The sequence below is a fragment of the Cavia porcellus genome, unplaced genomic scaffold (genome assembly GCF_034190915.1).
Source record: "Cavia porcellus strain 051 isolate PalLab524CR breed Dunkin Hartley unplaced genomic scaffold, mCavPor4.1 scaffold_16, whole genome shotgun sequence".
Taxonomy (NCBI): domain Eukaryota; kingdom Metazoa; phylum Chordata; class Mammalia; order Rodentia; family Caviidae; genus Cavia; species Cavia porcellus.
In genome coordinates this window covers 7667773-7687229 of record NW_026947499.1, presented here as the reverse complement: position 1 = coordinate 7687229, position 19457 = coordinate 7667773, and the positions used below count along the sequence as shown (strand labels likewise).

Genomic DNA, 19457 nt, shown 5'->3' with positions numbered 1-19457 from the left:
AAACAATGTAAAAGATTATGACACAGAACAAAACAAGACTGAAAGGAATAAAAAAGTGATTTTTATAATTTTAAGAAACCAATGACTTTTTAATTTGTTATTTTGAGTCAAGGTCTTACTAGGCATTCCAGACTGGTCTTAGCTCAACAATTTTGCTGCCTCAGCCTGAGTACTGGACGTACAGGAATATGCAACCATACTCAGCAAATAATTCATTTTCTCTTTAGACAAGGTCTCACTATGTAGTCCAGGATGGCCTTGAATTCACAATGATCCTTTTGCCTTAGCCTCCCAAGTGTTAGAGTGCTGGGATTACAGATGTGTGCCACCATACCTGGACAATTCGTGCTTGATATGATCATCTAATGGCTATTTTTTAAAAAGTCAAAGTAATTATTTTACTATACTTAAATCTGGACTAACAACATGATCTAAAGCAGAAAGTGCTAATGCTTACTTTCAAAATGAGTTCCATTTTCTGAACTGTAAAAACCTGAACACTAGGAGTGTATTAGGAGAGCCTGTGCCCAGCAGCTTACAAGGCCTTGGGTTTAATCTTCACCACCAAAAAGTAAAAATAAAAATAAAAGCCTTAACTAGGAATGGCCAGCACATGTAGTCTGCTATTTTTTTCCTACTCTGTTATATGTTTAAAGTATTTCAATGTTTAAATCCAACTAACTTCTGTGTTTGACTGGTATTTCAGAAGCACATGAGATTAGAGAACATTTTCCTACAGCCAGCCCATCATCTCCTATAGTCACTGAGCAATTTTTCACTGTTTATTCAATCACCACTCCTCATTTAACCAGCACAATCACTGCTTTTTTGCCAGCAGAACAGCTGAACAAATAAACTCAGAACATTCAGCATAAGTATCAGTGCCCCAACTAGTGGCAGGCAGGGAAAGAAGTCCTCAAACAATCCTTCAACGTGAGGATGACAAAGTCTAGTTAACAGGAAATGCAGCTGGCAAATACCTCATGTGGTTCCTAGGTGTGATGAAAAGCTCCCTTGTTCAGTCTACCCTCAAAAAAAAAAAAAGAAATAGATTGTGTCCTGAGCATGGTCTGAAAAAAGCCTTTCACAAAATGTAAGTAGCAATTCAACAGGCTCTGTATGTACTCCTGATGCGAATGTTATTTATCATAGCATGTTAACAACAGTCCAGAAGCACTCAGAATTCACTGTTTTTATACATAATCCTATAGTCAAGGAAGTAATTTGGTGGGAAAGAGCCTTGTAACTTTCTGTCTCACTCATTCCTTTACCTTATCACCATTGTCTGGAGGATTTCTCTATTTTAAACAGAGTATGGAACTAAGCTTCAACAGGAGTTACTGTCATAGCTGAGGCATAAAGTAATGGACCCAGGGATCAGATTCTAAGAAACCAAAATAAATTTATATGGGGGGCATTTCTTTTTTTTTTTTTTGGTCTTTTTCAATTTTGTCGTTACCAGGGATCGAACTCACAACCGCCTGCTTGCAAGGCAGGTGCTTAGGGGGGCATTATTTTCTCTACTCTCCTCGGATGGAAACTATACTTCAGGCCCTCAGAAGACACTATATTCTCACAGAAGCACCACTTCTCATTAAATCAGACATTCAAAAGATGAATGACCTCAATTCAAAAGGAACACATAATGCAAAACAATAATCAAAAAAAAAAAAAAGAAGGACTTTGATATGATACAAACCTTGCCACTTTCAGCATTCTTTTCAATCTCTAAATTTTTAATCTGTTTCTCAGCTGCCTCTAGCTGCTGTCTAAGTTTCTCGATTTCCAATTTACCTTCGGAACTGGTTTTCCGAAGCACATCAAGATCCAAAAGCTTTTCTTCAGTAGCCTTGAGCTGTGATGTAAAATTATCAATAACCTTGGTTTGTTCATTGCATTTGGCCTGCAGTACCTCTAGCTCCTTTACCTTTATTTCAGCTTCCTGCAATTTGTTTAAGGTGTCCTCCATTTCTACCAGGTGCTGGTCTTCCGCCTTGTCCAGTTTGGATTTGATGGCTTCCAGGCTGTTCTCCTTCTCTTTAATGACATTCATCAGGTTAGCCCTCAAGGCTTCCATCTCTTTAGCATGAGCAGACCGTTCAAAGTCTTGTTTATTCTGCAAATTTTCTATTTCTTGCTGGTAATCTACTTTCAGTTTGTCTATTTGCATCTTTAACTTGGCCTGTTCTGCTGTCTCCATCTCAAGCCCTTTGAAGGACACCTTCAGCTCCTCCATAGCCTGCTGGTGAGACGCAATAGCAGTCTGGAGCTTGGACTTCCACAGGGCTATCACATCTGAATTCTCCTTATTGGCATGGTCCAGCTTGCTTCTCAAGGACTCATTTTCTTTAGAAAGCTTCTCCATGGCTGAGTGCAGAGCCTTTATCTCCTTCTGATGCGTCTCTTCACGGGCTCCAAATTGCTCCTTCAGAGAAGTTATTTCTCTCTGATGGTCTGTATGGGTGACTTCTAACTTTTCTTGCAAAGAGCTTATTTCTTGCAAAAGGGAAAGTGACATATCCACATCTCCAGCAGGCTTATTGGACTCCAGCCTTCTTCGGAGCTCAGTTACTTCCTGCACTCTCAATGCTAGGTCTTTTTCTAGTTCCATTATACGTGACTTTTCTGACACTGTAGCCACCTATTAACATCAGGTCAAAGAAAAGAGAGATCATTACACTGGGGATTGGAAAGTTAAAAAAAAAGAAGAAAGAAAGAGATCATTTAATAAATAACAAATCATTAATGATGGTCTCTGATCCTGAAGATCTTTAAAAAGTATCTCATCTTGGGCAGTAGGCAAGCTATTTCAAATGCTTACAGGTTAATTTATCTCACTGTGATAAAACCTTAAACCTAATTCTGATGGCTCCAATTCAAAATTATCATCTTTTGTAAATTTCTACCATTCTGAGATGCTGCAAAATGAATATTGAGCTCATGTGTCTCAAAATTACTTCTTTTTCCTCTAAGAAGGTTAAATCATTAACTAATTTAGCAGAAACTAAATTTCAAAGTTCTCAAATACATCTGCTTCCTGAGAAAATGAGCATTCCTCATCTGGCCTGCTTTTTCTACCCTACTTCACTGAGGCTGCATAAATCCTTCTCCATCTGACCCTGATGATTTACAGAACTGTGCTGTCCAATAAAGCAGTCATTGGCAAAATACAACATTCAACTCCACTCAAGTGAGAGAGGGATGCTGTAAGACACACATCAGGTTTTGAAGACTTCACAAAAAAAAAATGTAAAATATCTTAATTTTTAATATTGATTATGTGGTGAAACAATATTTTGGGAATACTAATTTAAGTAATTATTCAATTTCATCTGTAACTTACTAAAAAGTGTATGTGAATACAAGCAATCAATTATATATAAAAACATGGATATTATATTTATATATCTACATTAGACATCTATGGACAGCACTGATATAAAGGTCTAAAATTACCTATCAAATGTTGCAACGAATAATGCATCATCTATAGTACAAAGGTCTGAAATGAATAATGAAAAATACATTAATCTTTTTTCAAAGCAACAACGTGAGAGTGATTACTTACCTGCAATTATACACTACAGTCTCACAGTCAAGTCCCTGTGGGAGATCTGATAATTCTATCAGTATCTGAGGTATGCATCTCATCCCCTAGCGTAGAGCTCTCCATATTAGCAAGCACATGAATCATCTGAAATGCAGTTCTAAATGCAAGTTCCCCACGACTCCCACACATTTTGACCCTATCTGAGCTCTGGAATTTTTAAAAAAATAAACACCCCAAGGCTAGAAAAAACTCTTATCCTATATCTAATTTTAGAAAATTATTTCCTAATGTCACCTGTTTAGTACACAGAATGTGTGGAAATTGGTAACTTTGGGCACAACGATTGGACTAACCTGGGAAATAGAAGGGACTATAGGTATTGTAATTTAAAATTATTAGTGAGTCCCCAAATGTCAAGTATCAAAACTCCAAACTTAAAGACTCCTCTCAATACTGCCTTTACTGGGACAGAAAATAACAGGTAAGTTTCTTTCATTTCCTCTGTCCACTTACTGAGTTTGTAATACTGATAAACTGTCGTAAGTAAAGAGGAAAACAAAGCACCTGATTCTGAATAACTGCAGTTGAGCTGACTAAAATTGCTATGCCATGGTTATAGGTGAATCAGATTATGATTCAGTTATAGACCATTTTAGATAAAGGGGAGGGATCAGAATTTGTGTTCCAAATATAAGATATAAAACTTTAATAAACCCCACAGAGGCAGACACAGCAAAATAAACTGGAAGAACACTAAGAAAAAGTGAAAACAAACCAGGTGCATGTCTATAACCTCTGAACTCTGGGAATCTGAGGCAGGAGAGGTACAAATTCAAGCCTAGCCTGAAGTAACTTAGCAAGATCTCATCTCATTAATAAATAAATACATACATATATACATACAAATGGGTTTTTTAAACTTTTATTTTATTTTATTTTTTGATTCTGGGGATCAAACTCATGACCTTGCACTTGCAAGATAGCCACTTATGCCACTGAGCTAAATCCGTGGCCATTAAACTTTTAAAGTGAAAACAATAACATGATTATTTTTTATGTAAAATTTTCATATTAGGACAAGCATTTCTATTTTTTAATTTTATTTCCCAGTCAGGAGTTACTTCTTCTTGTTGCTCATACTTCTACAGTGCCAGGTACACTGTCAGTTTACTGGCTTAAAGAAATTCTAAAGTGCTTCCCAAAAGGAATGTAGGTAATGCAAAACTCTGAGATTACTGGTTATTTTCCCACGTGGCAAATCAAGTGTGAGATCACAGAAGAAACATCATTACAGAAAGACACAGCTTTGATTTGAAACGCTTGGATAAACCCTGCTATATGTGGATGCTTTCCCATCAGAGCAAAAAGAAAGCACTGAAGTTCTTTGTTGACAAAATTAAAATATGAGAGGAGTCCAGAAGTTTTATATATGTATCAAATACATATATTTCCCTTAGTTTATTGGCTACTCACACAAGGGACCTCACTCCTTAATCCATTGTATTTCCCAGATCAGGACCTTGGCTCTCACGCAATGAAGAAATAGCACCAAATTACCACTTTTCCCTCTCTTTTTCTTCTCAGAACTGTACCAGGAATCTTTCATTTTGAGGCTAAGAACACTTTCCTCTTAAAATATAGACTCAGATTTGAGAGACGATTACCCAGCTGTCCAGATTTTTAGATCAATGATTTTTCACAACGAGAAAGTTCAAATAGTAATCAATTAAAAAAAAAAAAACCTGGGATTCCAAATTTGATCAGATAAAGAGTACTTTTTTAAAATATTAAAGACCACATACAGCCAAATGTATGATTTAAAAGGGATATATGAATACATATCTTCATATATAAGTGATACTTATTATTTCTTAGATCTTTCAGCCCAAAACTATATCCATAGCAGACTTCATCCTTGTGGTTAAGAATAGATTCTGAAGCCAGGATACAAATCCTGGCCTACAAGAAACCTGGCTCTACTATTCCTATTACCTGTGTGACCTTGAGCAAATTGTTTAACCTCTCTGTGTCTTAGTGTCCTCAGCTATAAAAATGGGAACAATACCACCCGAAAATTGTGCCAAGACTGAGTAGTACTTTCAAAGCACTCTGGGTAGTATGTGGCATGAGAACAGCTCTCTCACAGTTCTTTCACACCCAGACGAAGTAAAGACGCCTGGTGCCCTTGCTCCAAGAGCCAAACACCGTGAGATGGGGACAGTAAGCAGCCACTCCATTCCCACCATATGGGCCCTCCTGACCACTGAGATTTCAATCTCCTGGGTGACACATCGGAGGGAGATGTGGAGAGAGGTCAGTTGTTAAGAAAAAAAGATAACTAGAATCTGAATCCTTAACTCTCACTAAAAAAGAGCCAATGTTTCACTTTCCTCCCTGCAAGAGGCCTGAGGGTTGAAAAGGCAGGAAACAACATAAATTTAGGAAATTCAGTAAGCAGGAATATGAGAACAAGAGGACAATTGACTGCTTGTGGCCAACTGGAGAAATATCAAGGCATTAATACAAACAAGTCCAAACACAGCTGTGGCTATCCACAGTGCATAGAGCCATCAGGTTACCACCTTTTGAGGCTGGCTTAAGCAGTGGTGAGTCTCCATCTTGGACAAAAGAGCAGATTCCAAGCACCGGGGCTTGCCCTCCGCACTATGCTCAAGCGCCCGAGCAGCACCGTGAGCACACTCAGGCCAGCCGCAAGGCAAGTCACAGGCAGTGTTCACCACTCACACCCAAGAGGCTGCTTCATGAAATAGTGAAAGCCATTACCCTAGTGTCTTCTAACTCCCTCTGGAGTTTGTCAGCTTTGGTCTTTTCAAAGAGCAGGCTCTGTTCAAGCTCCTTAATGCGGGCATGCTCCAGTTTGGTCTGCGTCTGTTAGTAAAAAGGAAGAGGAAGAGAACACAACAGTGCCACCATGACATGCCAGCACAAGAGGAGAGGTAGCAGCATGCAGGCTGAGCCACCAATCCCTTCCGCCAGAAAGGGACACAAGGGTGATGGAGAAAGGAAGAGGATGGAACTGCGATGAGAAGGGGTGAAGATGGAGACTATGCACAGAAGGGTGAAGGTATGCAGGGGATGAGCTAGTCTCCTGGGAAAGAAAAACAGTGGAAAACACATGAGGCATGATGATGTGTCAGATGCATGCAGCCAAAAAGATGTTATACTGCTCAGTGAGGTTTATCAGCACAAATTAGAACAGTTAATATTCCCCTAACTAGCTCCTTCCCTCCACCCCAAGTGGCTACTTGACATCAATATGTACTAACTGACTCCATGACTTTAAAAGTAGATTGATCTCAGAACCATCAGAACTGTCAACCAAATGGAGAAAAGACAGTGAGTGACATACATCTTCAAGTGTTCAGGGAGCCCTAAGGCCAGGTCTAGGCAGCTAGTATACAACTTGCTATGGACAAGGGTCAAGAATTAACAGACTGCACATGGTGGCACACATCTGTGACCTCAGCACTCAGGAGGCTAAGGCAAGAGGATCACCACGACTTCAAGGTAATAGGCTGAACTACGTAGCAAGGTCTGGTCTCAAAATTAAACAGAACAAAACAAAACAAAAAATTCTTCTTAATAAGGAAACCTGGAAACCAGAGCTAAGCAAACCAGAGCAGGGGCATCTGCTGAATAGATGCAAAGCAAGTACGGCCCTCAGTCACATTTTCAGATACAACAGAAGAGGAGCCCTGAGGCTCTGATTTCCTTCTGGCAGGGATTCTTCAAAAATTATTTGTCTCTAGCAAAAACGAAAAAGAAAAAAAAAATTATTTGTCTCCAGAGGGGAAGGAAAATAAGTAGAATCAATACTGCAAAGAAAATACTCAACAGTGATTACTTTTCACAGCTTCTGTCCCTGAAAAGAGCAAGTAAGAAGCTAAGAGAGTAACAAAACAACTCCAACTCTAAGGGACTCTTCTCACACTGCACTCAAGTGGTTCTGACCAGCTCAGGGGTAAAAAAAGGCAGGAACTGGGGCTGTGCCAAGGCAGGAGTTCGAACTCACACCAGAACAGCTGGTAGGAAGGATCCCATCATGGCCAGTCCTCCACCAGAGGCCCCTCACGGCCTACTCAGATCAGTGTATGGAGCCAAAAGGAGACAGCATTCCAACAGACTCAAGGGCACAGAGTCTCACCTAATTTGAAATAACTTAGCACAAGGCCTGGCAGCACACACTTGGCATCCCAGCACTCTGAGAGCTGAGGCAGGAGGACTGTAAGTTGAAGCTCAGTTGAGGAAACTGAGTGAGATCCAGTGAAAAGATCTGGAAAAGGGGCTGGGGGAATGTAGTTTGGTGCAAAGAAGAAAAAAAAAAAAAATCTAGGTATCGATTCAAATGTACTTTTCTTCCACCCATCTCTCCTACCCAAAAAGCCATCTGAATAAATGACAGTTCTTCCATGGACAGAGCTGTTCCCAGCAGCTGCTCACAACTTGGATTCACTTTCACCACTTTTTTTTTTTTTTTCTTCTTTTTTTTCCTTTTTATCGGTACCAGGGATTGAACTCACGACTGCCTGCTTGCAGGGCAGGCACTTATGCCACTGAGCTAAATCTCCAGCCCCTTACAACTTGGATTCACTTTAATATTTTGTGGTTCTTTTTGGTTGCCTCCATCAATCTGGACAATTACAAACAATGAGAAAATGATGACAGCGGGGCTGGAGGTTTAGCCCAGCGGCTTAAGCGCCTGCCTTGCAAGCAGGCAGTCGTGAGTTCAATCCTCGGTACTGATAAAAAGGAAAAAAAAAAAAAAAATGATGACAGAATCCTAATAAAATGACACCAAACAGTGCAGATCTTGAGTAGAAGGCAGATGCCTAAATAAGGATACAAACATCTTCACTCACTCCATCAGTGCTCTGGAGACATGAATGCATCCAAGAGCCTTTGTTGCTAATTAATCAGATATAAACAAATGATCAAGGGATAGTTAAAAGGTGGATGAAAACCATTTTAAAAATTCCTCATCTGCTTTGGTTCTTTATGCTCCACAAAAATAATGAAATAAAATTCAAAACCCAGTCAGGTATAGTGGTGCAAATTCCAGCATTTGGGAGACTGAGGCAGGAGAATCAGGAATCCAACACTAGTTTGGGCAGAGACCATCTCAAAAAAAACAAAACAAAAAAATTCAAAATCTAATTGTCTGGATAGTCTCCTTGTGCACATGTGCCTCAGACAGAAGTTATTCGATTTATCTGCTCTTACAAGAAAAAATCAAATTCAGGCAAACATAATTAGGGTTATAGCTTCAAAGAACTGAAATACAAAACTAAGAGAAAAAGTGAAAGGTAACAGATCCTTTCTTCTTTTGATAGTATTAAGTATCCTCTGGGCAAAAGTTCCCACTTGCAGATAAAAAGCAAATACCCTTGTATTGTGATCTTCCAGAGATTTTCCCACTGAACACAGCAAACTCTCCTCTGCCAAAGGCGGGCCTTCACCACCCAGCATCAAAGAGGCCCAGCCACTGGACAGCACTTCCTTTAAAACTGCCGCTTTCTTAAAGCAAGACGCAGGGTTTCCCCAGAGGCAAGTCCCAGGACAAGGGCTTGAGAGGAAAGCAAAGACCGGCAGGAAGCGCACAGACAGGCAGGAGGGGGCGCCCATGCACACGGACACCGAACGTGGAGGAGCCTGTTCTGGAAGCAGCGAGGTGACCCAGAGCACAGAAGAGCCTTGCAAAAAGGAACTTTTCAGAACAAAGACCTTTTTAAAAAGTTCTGTCTTGAGCTGCCTATTTCTGCTGCCTGGAGGTAGAGGGAAAAAAGGTAACTTTTAATTTTGTTCTCTTGTGCCTGTAAATCAAAGCAAAAGGTCTTTCCAATTGGCATCACAGCTAGCTGAGTACACCAAGAGACAATGCTCTGGAGGCCATTTGGTGAGCTGTCAGCTGGGTGTCTCATCTTAATCAGAGGGAGAAGGAAAACACCGCATGCCTGGTAGTACTGCTACTAGAAGAAGCTGCCTTTAACAACAGTACATTTAAAACACACGGTGTCTTATGCCAGTCTCTAATTTCAGAAATTAGAGAAAATACTGTGGCAACAAACGAATTTTTGCATTTTTGTCAGTGTATTGGCAGACACTGACCAGCAGGGGGAGAGCTCGTCAAGGCAATCCGCGTGTGGCCAGCCCTCAAGACTCCATTTCTCTCTCAGGGAAATCATTGGGTAATTTTTAGGAAATGTTCCCCAGAATTTCTACAACTCCTTTATCTGTTTCATGCTTCAATCAGTTATCATTCCCTTCACAATAATGCTACTAAAATCGGAAGACATGAATTAGCTAAAGGCCAGGCCCTCAAGACAAAATGGTTTTTATCCTTTTGGCAAAAAATTCTGTGTAAAGGAAAAGTACAAAGTCGTTAAACAAATGAATTTACAAAGCTTAGTCATTCCACACAATTTCTTTGGGATGTACATGTAATTGCTTTGAAAGCCACATGCACAGAAATATCAAAGTCCCTGTCCCAAGGTCAAATTATGCAGTTAGTATTTCAGTGTATCAATAAGCATTTTAATCTGGAATCAATCTGTGTTAACAGGGGAAATACCCACACAGTTAAGTGCCCTCTTACATTCTCAGGATCTTCAGAAATATGTTTCTTTTGCTATCAGTAAAAAAATAAAAAAATTATACAACAATCAAAAAAGATTCATAAATCTTCTATAAGTGTTAGGGCTTCAAGATAACTTTCCATGACTAATTCTCAGTCAATTTATCACACAGACTGCACTAGCCTAGTGCTGATGTGAATATTTAACTCAGCCCTCTCCACAAGAGCTTCTCATTCATGTGAATTAGATGATGATATGAAACCTCTAATGAGACTCTGAGATGTTTTTAAAATGGATGGATACCACACAAAAGTCAACTGAAGAAATGCAACTGTATATGGAATGAGTGAAGATGTCTATTAAATTATTAACAAATCATTACTAGGTCCTATAAAACTAGAAAATGTTTCCCCTATTCTTTGATGACTATAAAGATGTATTTATTTTCAAAGAAATTAGAGTTCTTGTTTGGAAGGACCTTGAGCACAGCATGGGCAGCCAACAGACTCTGAAGTAATAACAGTGGCAAAAATATATCTTTTAAGAACTGCACCAGAAAGTGCAATTTCTCCTAAAATAATATAGCTAAAGATCACAGAATTTTCGAAATTTGAAGAAGTTAATTTATACCTGTCATATATCTGGCAGTGGTTTAAGCATCAGAATCACAGGGTGTGGTGGTATATGCCTATAATGCCAGCATTTCAGAGGCTGTGGCAGGAGGATCACTTTTGAGTTCGAGGCTAGCCTGTGCTACATGTTACGAACTACATAGATGAATCATGTTATAAAAAATAAAAAATAAGGGGTTGGGGATTTAGCTCAGCGGCATAAGCGCCTGCCTTGCAAGCAGGTAGTCGTGAGTTCAATCCCTGGTACCGATAAAAAAGAAAAAGACAAAAAAATAAAATAAAATAAAATAAAAAATAAAAAAGTATCAGAACCATTTCATTTAATTTTGGTATCTAATTCAAAACTAATTATTAAAAAAATGAATAACTGTTATGTGAAATCTGATGCTAAAAATTCTTTATGACATGCCTATAATCCTGGGACTCAGGAGACTGGGCAGAAGGACAGCTGCAAGTTCAAGGCCACACTTATACAGCGAGGGTATCTCAAAAAATAAATAAATAAAATCTAAAAATCTCCATGATTTTTTTTTTTCTGGTAGCTACTTTTTCAAGGAAATCTACTATTTGCTACAGCTCAGTGATAGGCATGCATGTTGATTCCCAGCATGTACGCTTGCATGTGCACACAGAGACACTGCTGGGCACACGCCTATAATGCTAGCGCTCCAAAAGGCTAAGGCCAGAGGATCATAAGGTAAAGGCATAGCCTTGGTAACGTAGCAAGACCTTGTATCAACAAATAGAGAAAGAGGAAAAGAAAAAGGAAAAGGGACTAAGGATGCAGCTTAGCATGAATGCCCTGGGTTTAATCTCTAGTACCTCAAAGAAAAGAATAAAAACTATGAGAAAATATAATTTATTCCTTTTATAGGGTTATAAAAGGTTCTACTCAACTGAAAAGCAAAGCTAGGGTGAAGCAAAAACAGAAAACAAAAGAACTTGTGAACTTATGAACAAATGGTCTTTTGTGGAGCGTGGTGGCACATCACTACTCCCAGCTAGTCGGAAGGCTGAGGCAGGAGAACCTCAAATTCAAGGCAAGCCTAGACCAATTAGTAAGATCCTGTCTTAAAATTAAAAAGGACTAAGGACGTAACTAGCCTGCCTAGTATGCACAAGGCCTTGGTTCAGGCCTAGTACCACAAAAACAAAACAAATCAAAAACTTCTTTTAAAGTAGTATTTCTAATAACTGGAAGAAAATATGCAGTCTCACACTTAGGACTGCTTTAAAATGAGAGCACACTGCCAGATTTATGACTTGACTAAATCTAATTCTGGATTGAACTCTGAAGCACAAAAATAGCTGTAAATATCTGCTGTGCCATAGGGACTGGGATGTCACAGTCATAGGACCATAGAGGCCAACTTGTCAAATGCCTGTGTGCCCAAAGCCCACAGTGCCTGCCATTCTCTGGGCGGACTATCCCAGCCCAAAAATCAGTGGGCGCACCACTGCGCCCCCACACTTTTCCACACCGATCCACTCAAAACTCTAGTGAGCTGAAAAGGTTTACCTCAAGATCGCCTTTGGTAATTGATTCTTCTTCAACCCGGAACTGAAGGTCCTCAACCTTCCTGTAAAATAAATCAACACAAAGCACATAAGACGGTAACGAAGGAATGTGACTGCATTATCCACCCACAAAGTCTACAATCAGTTCCTGCCACACTCAGCAAATGACAGTGAAAGGAATGCTTTTGGAGAGAGAAAAAAAAAAATAAAGAAATCCACTTTCAGGACCCCACTTTTTAAGAGTTAAACACTAATTAATTAGGGAATTCCAAGGTTTGTCTAGGTACTGATCCCAGAGGTCATGTGACAGCACTGAGAAAAATTAACTGGTTCTCTTGATCACAGATAGCAGAATGGATCTATCAAGGTAAGACCAGCCTACATAAAAATATTTCTGTAATATTTGGGAAGTTGAAGAAAAACAACAAGACCAGTCTAGACTACATGGTGAGACCCTGTCTCCAAACAAAAGAAAAAAATTTTATTACCACAGAAACAGATTTGAGATGCTAATTGCATAATTTCTACTTTGCAATATAGGCCCAAGGGAGAGTGGCATGGAAACCAAATCATCTGTTACCCCATCAGGCACCTTGAGCCAGGATCAGCAGACTTCGCAGAGACCCCGCTCAATACTTCCCACCCCTTAACCTTTAACACCACCAGCATCTGCTTCCAAGCCTGGGAGAATAAGGTTGTGAATGATCTGGGGGAGAAACAATCAAGAATCTTGTTCTAGGGCCAGGGACTTAGCTCAGCGGTACAAATGCCTCCTTGGTAAGCGTGAGGTCATGGTCGATCCCCAGTACCAAAAAAAGGAATCCTGTTCTTCAGTTCTAAAACGCACACCTTCAGATGTGCTGCAGTAAATCTGCTGCTGGGTGTGCTGCCTTCAATGCCATCACATAGTCTGTGAAATGCAGCAATATTAGATGTTCAGCATCTATGTGCCATCTATGCCATGCAGCTCCTCGTGGCTGCCTTGTGCTGGGGGCAGAACACAGAACCGCATGTATGCCAAGCAAACACTCTACCACTGAGCTACACCCCCTTACCTCCAAGATACCTGTCTTCACAAAAGAGAAAATAAGGCAAAGAAAGAAGGACAGAGTTCATAGTCTTTCCAAGTAACATTTCTGGCAAAGTTAAGAGAACAATCGTCCACAGTTCAGTGAGAACTCCCATTGTAATTTAAAGCCCTCGAGCCTACATGGGAGCCGGGGACACATCGGTCTCCTGCCCAGCAGTCCACAGAGCCAAAGCAAGTTAAGGACAGAAGCAAGTGGCACTGGTATTCTGGAGGACACAGAAGAGCCCAACACAGTCTGTGACTCATGGATGCAAGGAGAGGATTCTAGGCCTATTGTGTCTCTCCACAGAGGAAGCGGTTTCCTTGCTAAGAACTAGCACAGCAACACCTGGTATCATCCTGCACATGCCATGAGATTGTATTACTGACCTAAAAAATGATCAGAAACCAAGAAGTGGCTCAAGTCCAACAGGAACCAACACTGGGATAGTCACATGGCTACCACAATATTCTTATAAACGTTTTTTTTTTTTTTTTTTTTTTTTTTTGGTACCAGGAATTTGAACTCACAGCCATGTGCCTGCCAGACAGGCACTGTACCGCTGAGCTATGTCCCCTGCAGAACTGAACTTTTATGCCTCACACTATTCAACATCTTTTTTGTTTTTGATTTGAGGCAGAGTCTCAAAAGCAGTTCAGGCTGAATCTGAACTCCCTATGTAGATTGAGGATGGCCTTGAAGTCGTGGAGATCCGTTTGCCTCAGTCCCAAGCTCTGGAGTCACAGGTGTGCACTGCCATGCTTGGCTATACCACTTACTACTGATTTCACACTGAAAAATTGTTTCACATGCAAGAGCTTTGTTTTTCTAATAAGTTCTGGAATTCTCAAGGGCAAGGACCTTGTATCATCTCCCAGACATAATATAACTTCATAAACATTATGCAATTTGGACCTAGAACAACGAGGGTGAACCTTTGAGAGCTTTCAGTGATGCTAACAGCCTACTGTGGCACACATGCCATAGGTCTGCTGCCATTATTAGAGTATCCTCTCCACAGAAGAGGCTGCAGGTGAGATCTGATTAGAAACACCACCACAATACTAACTGAAGCTACCGTTAGGAGGGAGGAAGATTAACATGCAGGTGGGGCTCTATTAAGTATTTGCCAGATTAATCAGGTCATGTCTAAATGATCCCAAACATCTAACAAAATATCAAGTCAAAGTGCTCACTACTCACACAGCATGCAGAGTCTGATTTTTGCTGAACACAGTTGTTCCTTCGGTTCTAAGAGTGAACACCAATATGATTGCTTTTTGTTTTTCTTTTTTTCTGTGCTAAGGATTAAACCCAGGGACTAAGCTATGCCCCTGGCATCCCCCTTCCACTATTTAAATTAAATCTGAGGCTGGTCCAATGGCAGTGGGTTATCAGAACTTATTAACATTAGTGTCACTAAAGTTGGTATACCACCCCACACACACACACTGCTAAATTTGACTGGCTTAAAATAAATAAATAAATAAAGAGAATCTGAGTCCAGGTCTTGCTAAATTGCCGAGGTTAAGCTTAAGGTTTCAATCTTCCTGAATCAGCCTCCCAAAATACTAAGAATTCAGGCATGTACCAATATGCCCAGCTACTAATAAAGGTTTTATTGTTTTGTTTCATTTTGTTAGTTTTTTTGAGATAAGGTCTTGCTGTATAGTCCAGGAACCAGGCTAGTCTTGAACTCACTATGTAACCCAGACTAGCTTTGAATATGTGGCCTCCTGCCTCAGACCCCGCAGTGCTGGGATTACAGGCATGCACTACTATACCCAACTACCAAAAAAGTTTCTGATGAGAAATTTCTCTCAAAGATCATTTAAAAGAAAAGACTACATACACAGTGAAAGCACAGTTAGGGATTACCTTTTTTCTTCTTCTAGTTGATTGAGAAGCTCCACTTTCTCTCTGTCAGCTGCTTCCACCATTGTTCGTAGCTGATCCATCTTGGCCTCCAATTCCAGGACATGCTGAGAAAGGAAAGACATCAGTGTGCAGCCCATTCCTGATCAAATATAGACTCAGAGATGCTCCAGTCACATGACGGGTGCCCATTATGCTAATACCTTGTCAAGTTAAAATGCTATCTTAATGGATTATTCTAGGCAGGTTTCCTGGAAACTAGATGAAGAACCACACCATTGAACCAACAGAGCACAATAAACTCTCATCTTTTCTGAGCTGAAACACATGTCAGTAATCCATAGACACAAGCTGTAATCATTGCTCATGATCACCTAGTAAACAAGATGGCTTAACACAGACAGCCCTAAAGATATGGACATAAAGACCAAAAGACTAAGGCAGAATCAACAAGAACAAATTTTCATCTTTATGATGATGGAAACTGGCACCCAGGTCACAGCTTTCAAACAAGCTCAGCAAAGAAAGTCATACTCATTTCCAGTTCTCTCAAGTCTAGCTCTCTGACTCCGAGCACCATGAACACCTTTCAGGCTCCTCAAATTAGGAATGATCACCATCTCCACACCAAGGTCAGCGCCAGACTTCACCTGGTCATGCCCGTCCCGAGCCAGGGCTAGTTCCTGCTCTATCTCCCCCACGTGGCTGGTGGCCTTGGCCACCTCGGCCCGCTCCAGGTCCCGCTCAGCCAGCAGCTGTTCAATGTGCTGCTGCTTCTCCTTCAGCGCCTCCTGGAGGGCAGTGGTGCCCGAGATCTTGCGGGCGTAGCGGGAGGAGGTCTCAGTCAACTGCAAAGGAAAGTTAGAGAAGTGAAGGGCAATGGTGCTACAGGGACGCGGGAGCGATACATGCATGGCCGTGTCTCCGCAGTAAAGCAAGAACGCTGCCCCAGGTGCATAAGTTGCCAAAGTCCCAAGCAGGGTTTTGCAGCAAGAAAACATGGCAGCTCACATCTCTGTCCTTCTCCTCACAAAGAACACCTCAGCAGAATACACTCATGAAACAATTGGAGCTTGTTTAACAACACATGGTTCAAATCAAAAGTACTCTAGCTGGGCAGACAGGGCATGGTAGGCATCTAGAAACATTCCTTGGAACTACTTAATAAGTCTCTAAATTCTGTTTCAGCCTGTGAATACTTTCTTGACTTCCAGGCGTAGTGGGACATGCTAATAATCCCAGCACTTGGGATGCTGTAGCAAGAGGATCACCATAAGTTCAAGGCCAGTTTGGACAACACAGCAATTCTGGCTCAAAAAAAAAAAAAAAGTAAGGTGTGGTAGTGTACATCTGTAAGCCCAGCACTCGGAGGCTGAGGAAGAAGGATCCCTGCATGTTTGAAGTCACTCTGGGCTACCTAGTTGAGTTCAAGGATAACTAAACTGCATAGTGTACTCTGTCTCAACCTTTAAAAAGGTTACCTTGCTTTTGCTTTTGTTGGATTTTTTTTTTTTTTTGAGTGGGGGAGTACCAGGAATCCAAAAGGTTATCTTCTTGTGATAACATTTGGGCAAATCTATTGATCCAGAGACTTGGAGACTTTTCTAAGCTTCTTAAACTTGTAAATACCATTAAGCTATGAAGCAACCACCTTAGAGTCACAGACCTCCATCTCTTATTAGACAACTGGGTTTTTGTCAGGATTTTCTACATCTTTCTTTCAAAGGAAAGGCAGGGATAGCTTACCCAGAATTCTAGTCTCTAGGATCTGAACCCCCATCGACAGAAAGGTTGAGAGAGATGAAGAGGAAAACTCTCCCTGTCTTCCCATGAGTGACATGAGTGAGTGAGTGAGTCTGGGCACATACACACACAAGAGATAAGGGAAAACCAAAACTTGTGTCAAAAGGGAAGTAGTAGGTAAGGAGAAAGAAACAAGGAAAAAAAAGGCAATAGAGACGAGAGAAAGGAGAGCAAAAACAGGAGTAATGTATGGAGAAAGACAGGAAGGGAACCAGGGAATGCCAGTTCAGTCGTCAGCTAATCTCTGCTGTTTCACATACCTAAGTGCTCCAACTCAGATGGACGGTCACACAAAAACCAAGAGAAAATGACCCTACCAACTGTCAGCTGTGTGAGTGGAACTACTTGTTCCTCTGTCTATGGCTCCACAGCTGAGAAGAAAGAAGGTGACAACCTCCTCCCTTGGCAAGTATCTGTCCAAGGCTTTTCATTAGCAAACACAGGCTCCAGACAATGGAGCCATTACTTCACCTTCTGCACCCAAAGCCTCATTTGTCACCAGATAGCAGCCTGTGCAGTCCTTGCTACAGGAGGCATACTGGCAGCAAGGAACATTCACCAATGAATAACTCAGCAAATCTGATCAAACTAATACTGCCCTCTGCTGTTTCACTGCGTGAAATTTCTTGAATTAAACACACTGGATGGGAATTTCTCTCTTAACCATCTGGCCCACTTTCATTATATGGTAAAGTTATACTGTTTCTTATTGATATCTCCTCCAACGTTCTCACTAGGTCTACAATCCTACCAATGCTGTAATCCCAGCACTCTGAGATGCTAAAGCAGGAGAATAACAAGTTCTAGCTCAACTTGGGCAAGTTGGCAAGATCCTATCTCAAAATAAAAAATATTAAGAAAGGCTAGGAGATTAGCTTGTGTGAAGGGTAAGTATTCATTTCCCAGTACCACCCCTCAAAAAAGCAAGTGCCTAAACCATTAGCAGTGATGCCCTAGGAAGTTTTAGCAGACTCCAAGGGCACTGCAGTATGTTTTAAAATGTCAAGAGAAACAGAGTTATCTGCTGGACACCAGGCAAATGACTAAATGAAGACAACTCAGTGCTAACAATAGAGTGTATTCCATTCCTTTGAATAGCTTTGCAAAGTTAGGTTTTGGCTGCTGCCTAGAAGCGGGGGAGGTACTGTGTGAAAAATCAATGTAGCACAGGAAACGAAGGTAGCAGTGATAGATATGATTCCATGATTTGACGAGATGTGCGGTGTCTGCTGGGAATATATAACCTAACTGTAAGTCACTGCAATTAATGAAGAATGAGTAAAAATATTCGTTTTTCTTTCAACTTGTTTTCTAGTACAAAAATACATCTCGAACAACAGAACTGAAATCAAAATTTTCAATGGTTTGATATCCTTGTCATATTCTTTCATAGTTACTTTGGTTTAGGTTTAGAAACTACAGGACACTCCATGAAGATACAGAAACAAGCTGCTACATAAAGCAAGGAGACTCTTTTCTTTTACCAACTGTCTTCCCCGAATAAGCTGAGTTTACAGAGATCAGGACTTGTCTTAAAGTCAGTCAACAGACTGCTAGCCACAAGGAGAGCTTAATATTCCCCAAACAAGGACACATACCATTTACAAGGGAATAAAAATTACTCAACAAAGAATTTTACGTCAGAGCAGACACTCCTATAGAATTGTTCTTGTAACAGAGAAGAAAAATAAAAGTCTGTGGTGGCACTCACTGAATCTTTTCTACAAGGCTTTGTCTAAACAAAAGGATTTGTTCTTTGCCTCCGTTCATCGTTCTTGTCACCCTTTCCCCATTAGAGTCCATCTGTCATTTTTCTGTTGAGATACACCCCTTTTCATATACAAACTGAAACAGTCTGAGTGGTCTTTATTTGGTGGGAACAAAAGAAGAGGAATCTAGCTGCTGGCAAAGGAGCACAACCCACACTTCAAGATGCCACCACCTCGCCTTTCTCTGCCTGATGACAATGGAAGAGAAGGTGAAACCAAATTGAGGATGACAAATGCTAGCGCCCTGCTCCGCCACATTAATTTCCTAGCGCCTGACTGGGGGCTGCTCTCAGGAAGTACAGATCCTTCATTTAGTTGGGAGTGAAATGTCGTGCTGCCATTTCTGATGTCAACAGTATCAGCTTTGCTCCAAGTGAGTAAACTCAAGGGCATAGGATGAAGCCAAAATAGTCACTGCTTTTAACCCAAATACAATATCATGTTAACAAAAATAATGAAGCTCTATTTTAACTCTAATGATTCTATTTTCACTGCTATAAATGGGGCAAAGGAGACAGTGAGAGGACCAGGAGCAGGAAATGTAGAGGGAGGAGGAGACAAGGTACAACAGGGATTCTCCTAGCATCCTTTAAATTCCAGAAGGGCTCCAGCTGCCCATTGAATCCTCTGATCTATGTCACAAAAAC

General features: G+C 40.7%; 1 protein-coding gene across 18 annotated transcripts in view; it reads right to left on the bottom strand.

Annotated features, from left to right (window-relative positions):
* The window catches only part of Clip1 (CAP-Gly domain containing linker protein 1), a 127478-nt gene that overhangs the window by 55385 nt on the left and 52636 nt on the right, over positions 1 to 19457 (bottom strand). For 5 of the 18 annotated variants that reach the window (XM_063225562.1, XM_013144787.3, XM_063225566.1 and 2 more), the window contains 6 exons: positions 15889 to 16086; positions 15242 to 15345; positions 12295 to 12355; positions 10164 to 10196; positions 6335 to 6439; positions 1700 to 2641 (listed from right to left, as the gene is read on the bottom strand). In XM_063225562.1, the coding sequence (XP_063081632.1) occupies positions 1700 to 2641; positions 6335 to 6439; positions 10164 to 10196; positions 12295 to 12355; positions 15242 to 15345; positions 15889 to 16086 (1443 nt within the window). The remainder of the gene's footprint in view (positions 1 to 1699; positions 2642 to 6334; positions 6440 to 10163; positions 10197 to 12294; positions 12356 to 15241; positions 15346 to 15888; positions 16087 to 19457) is intronic. The other 13 variants (XM_063225575.1, XM_013144791.3, XM_063225570.1 and 10 more) reach the window with 8 other exon arrangements.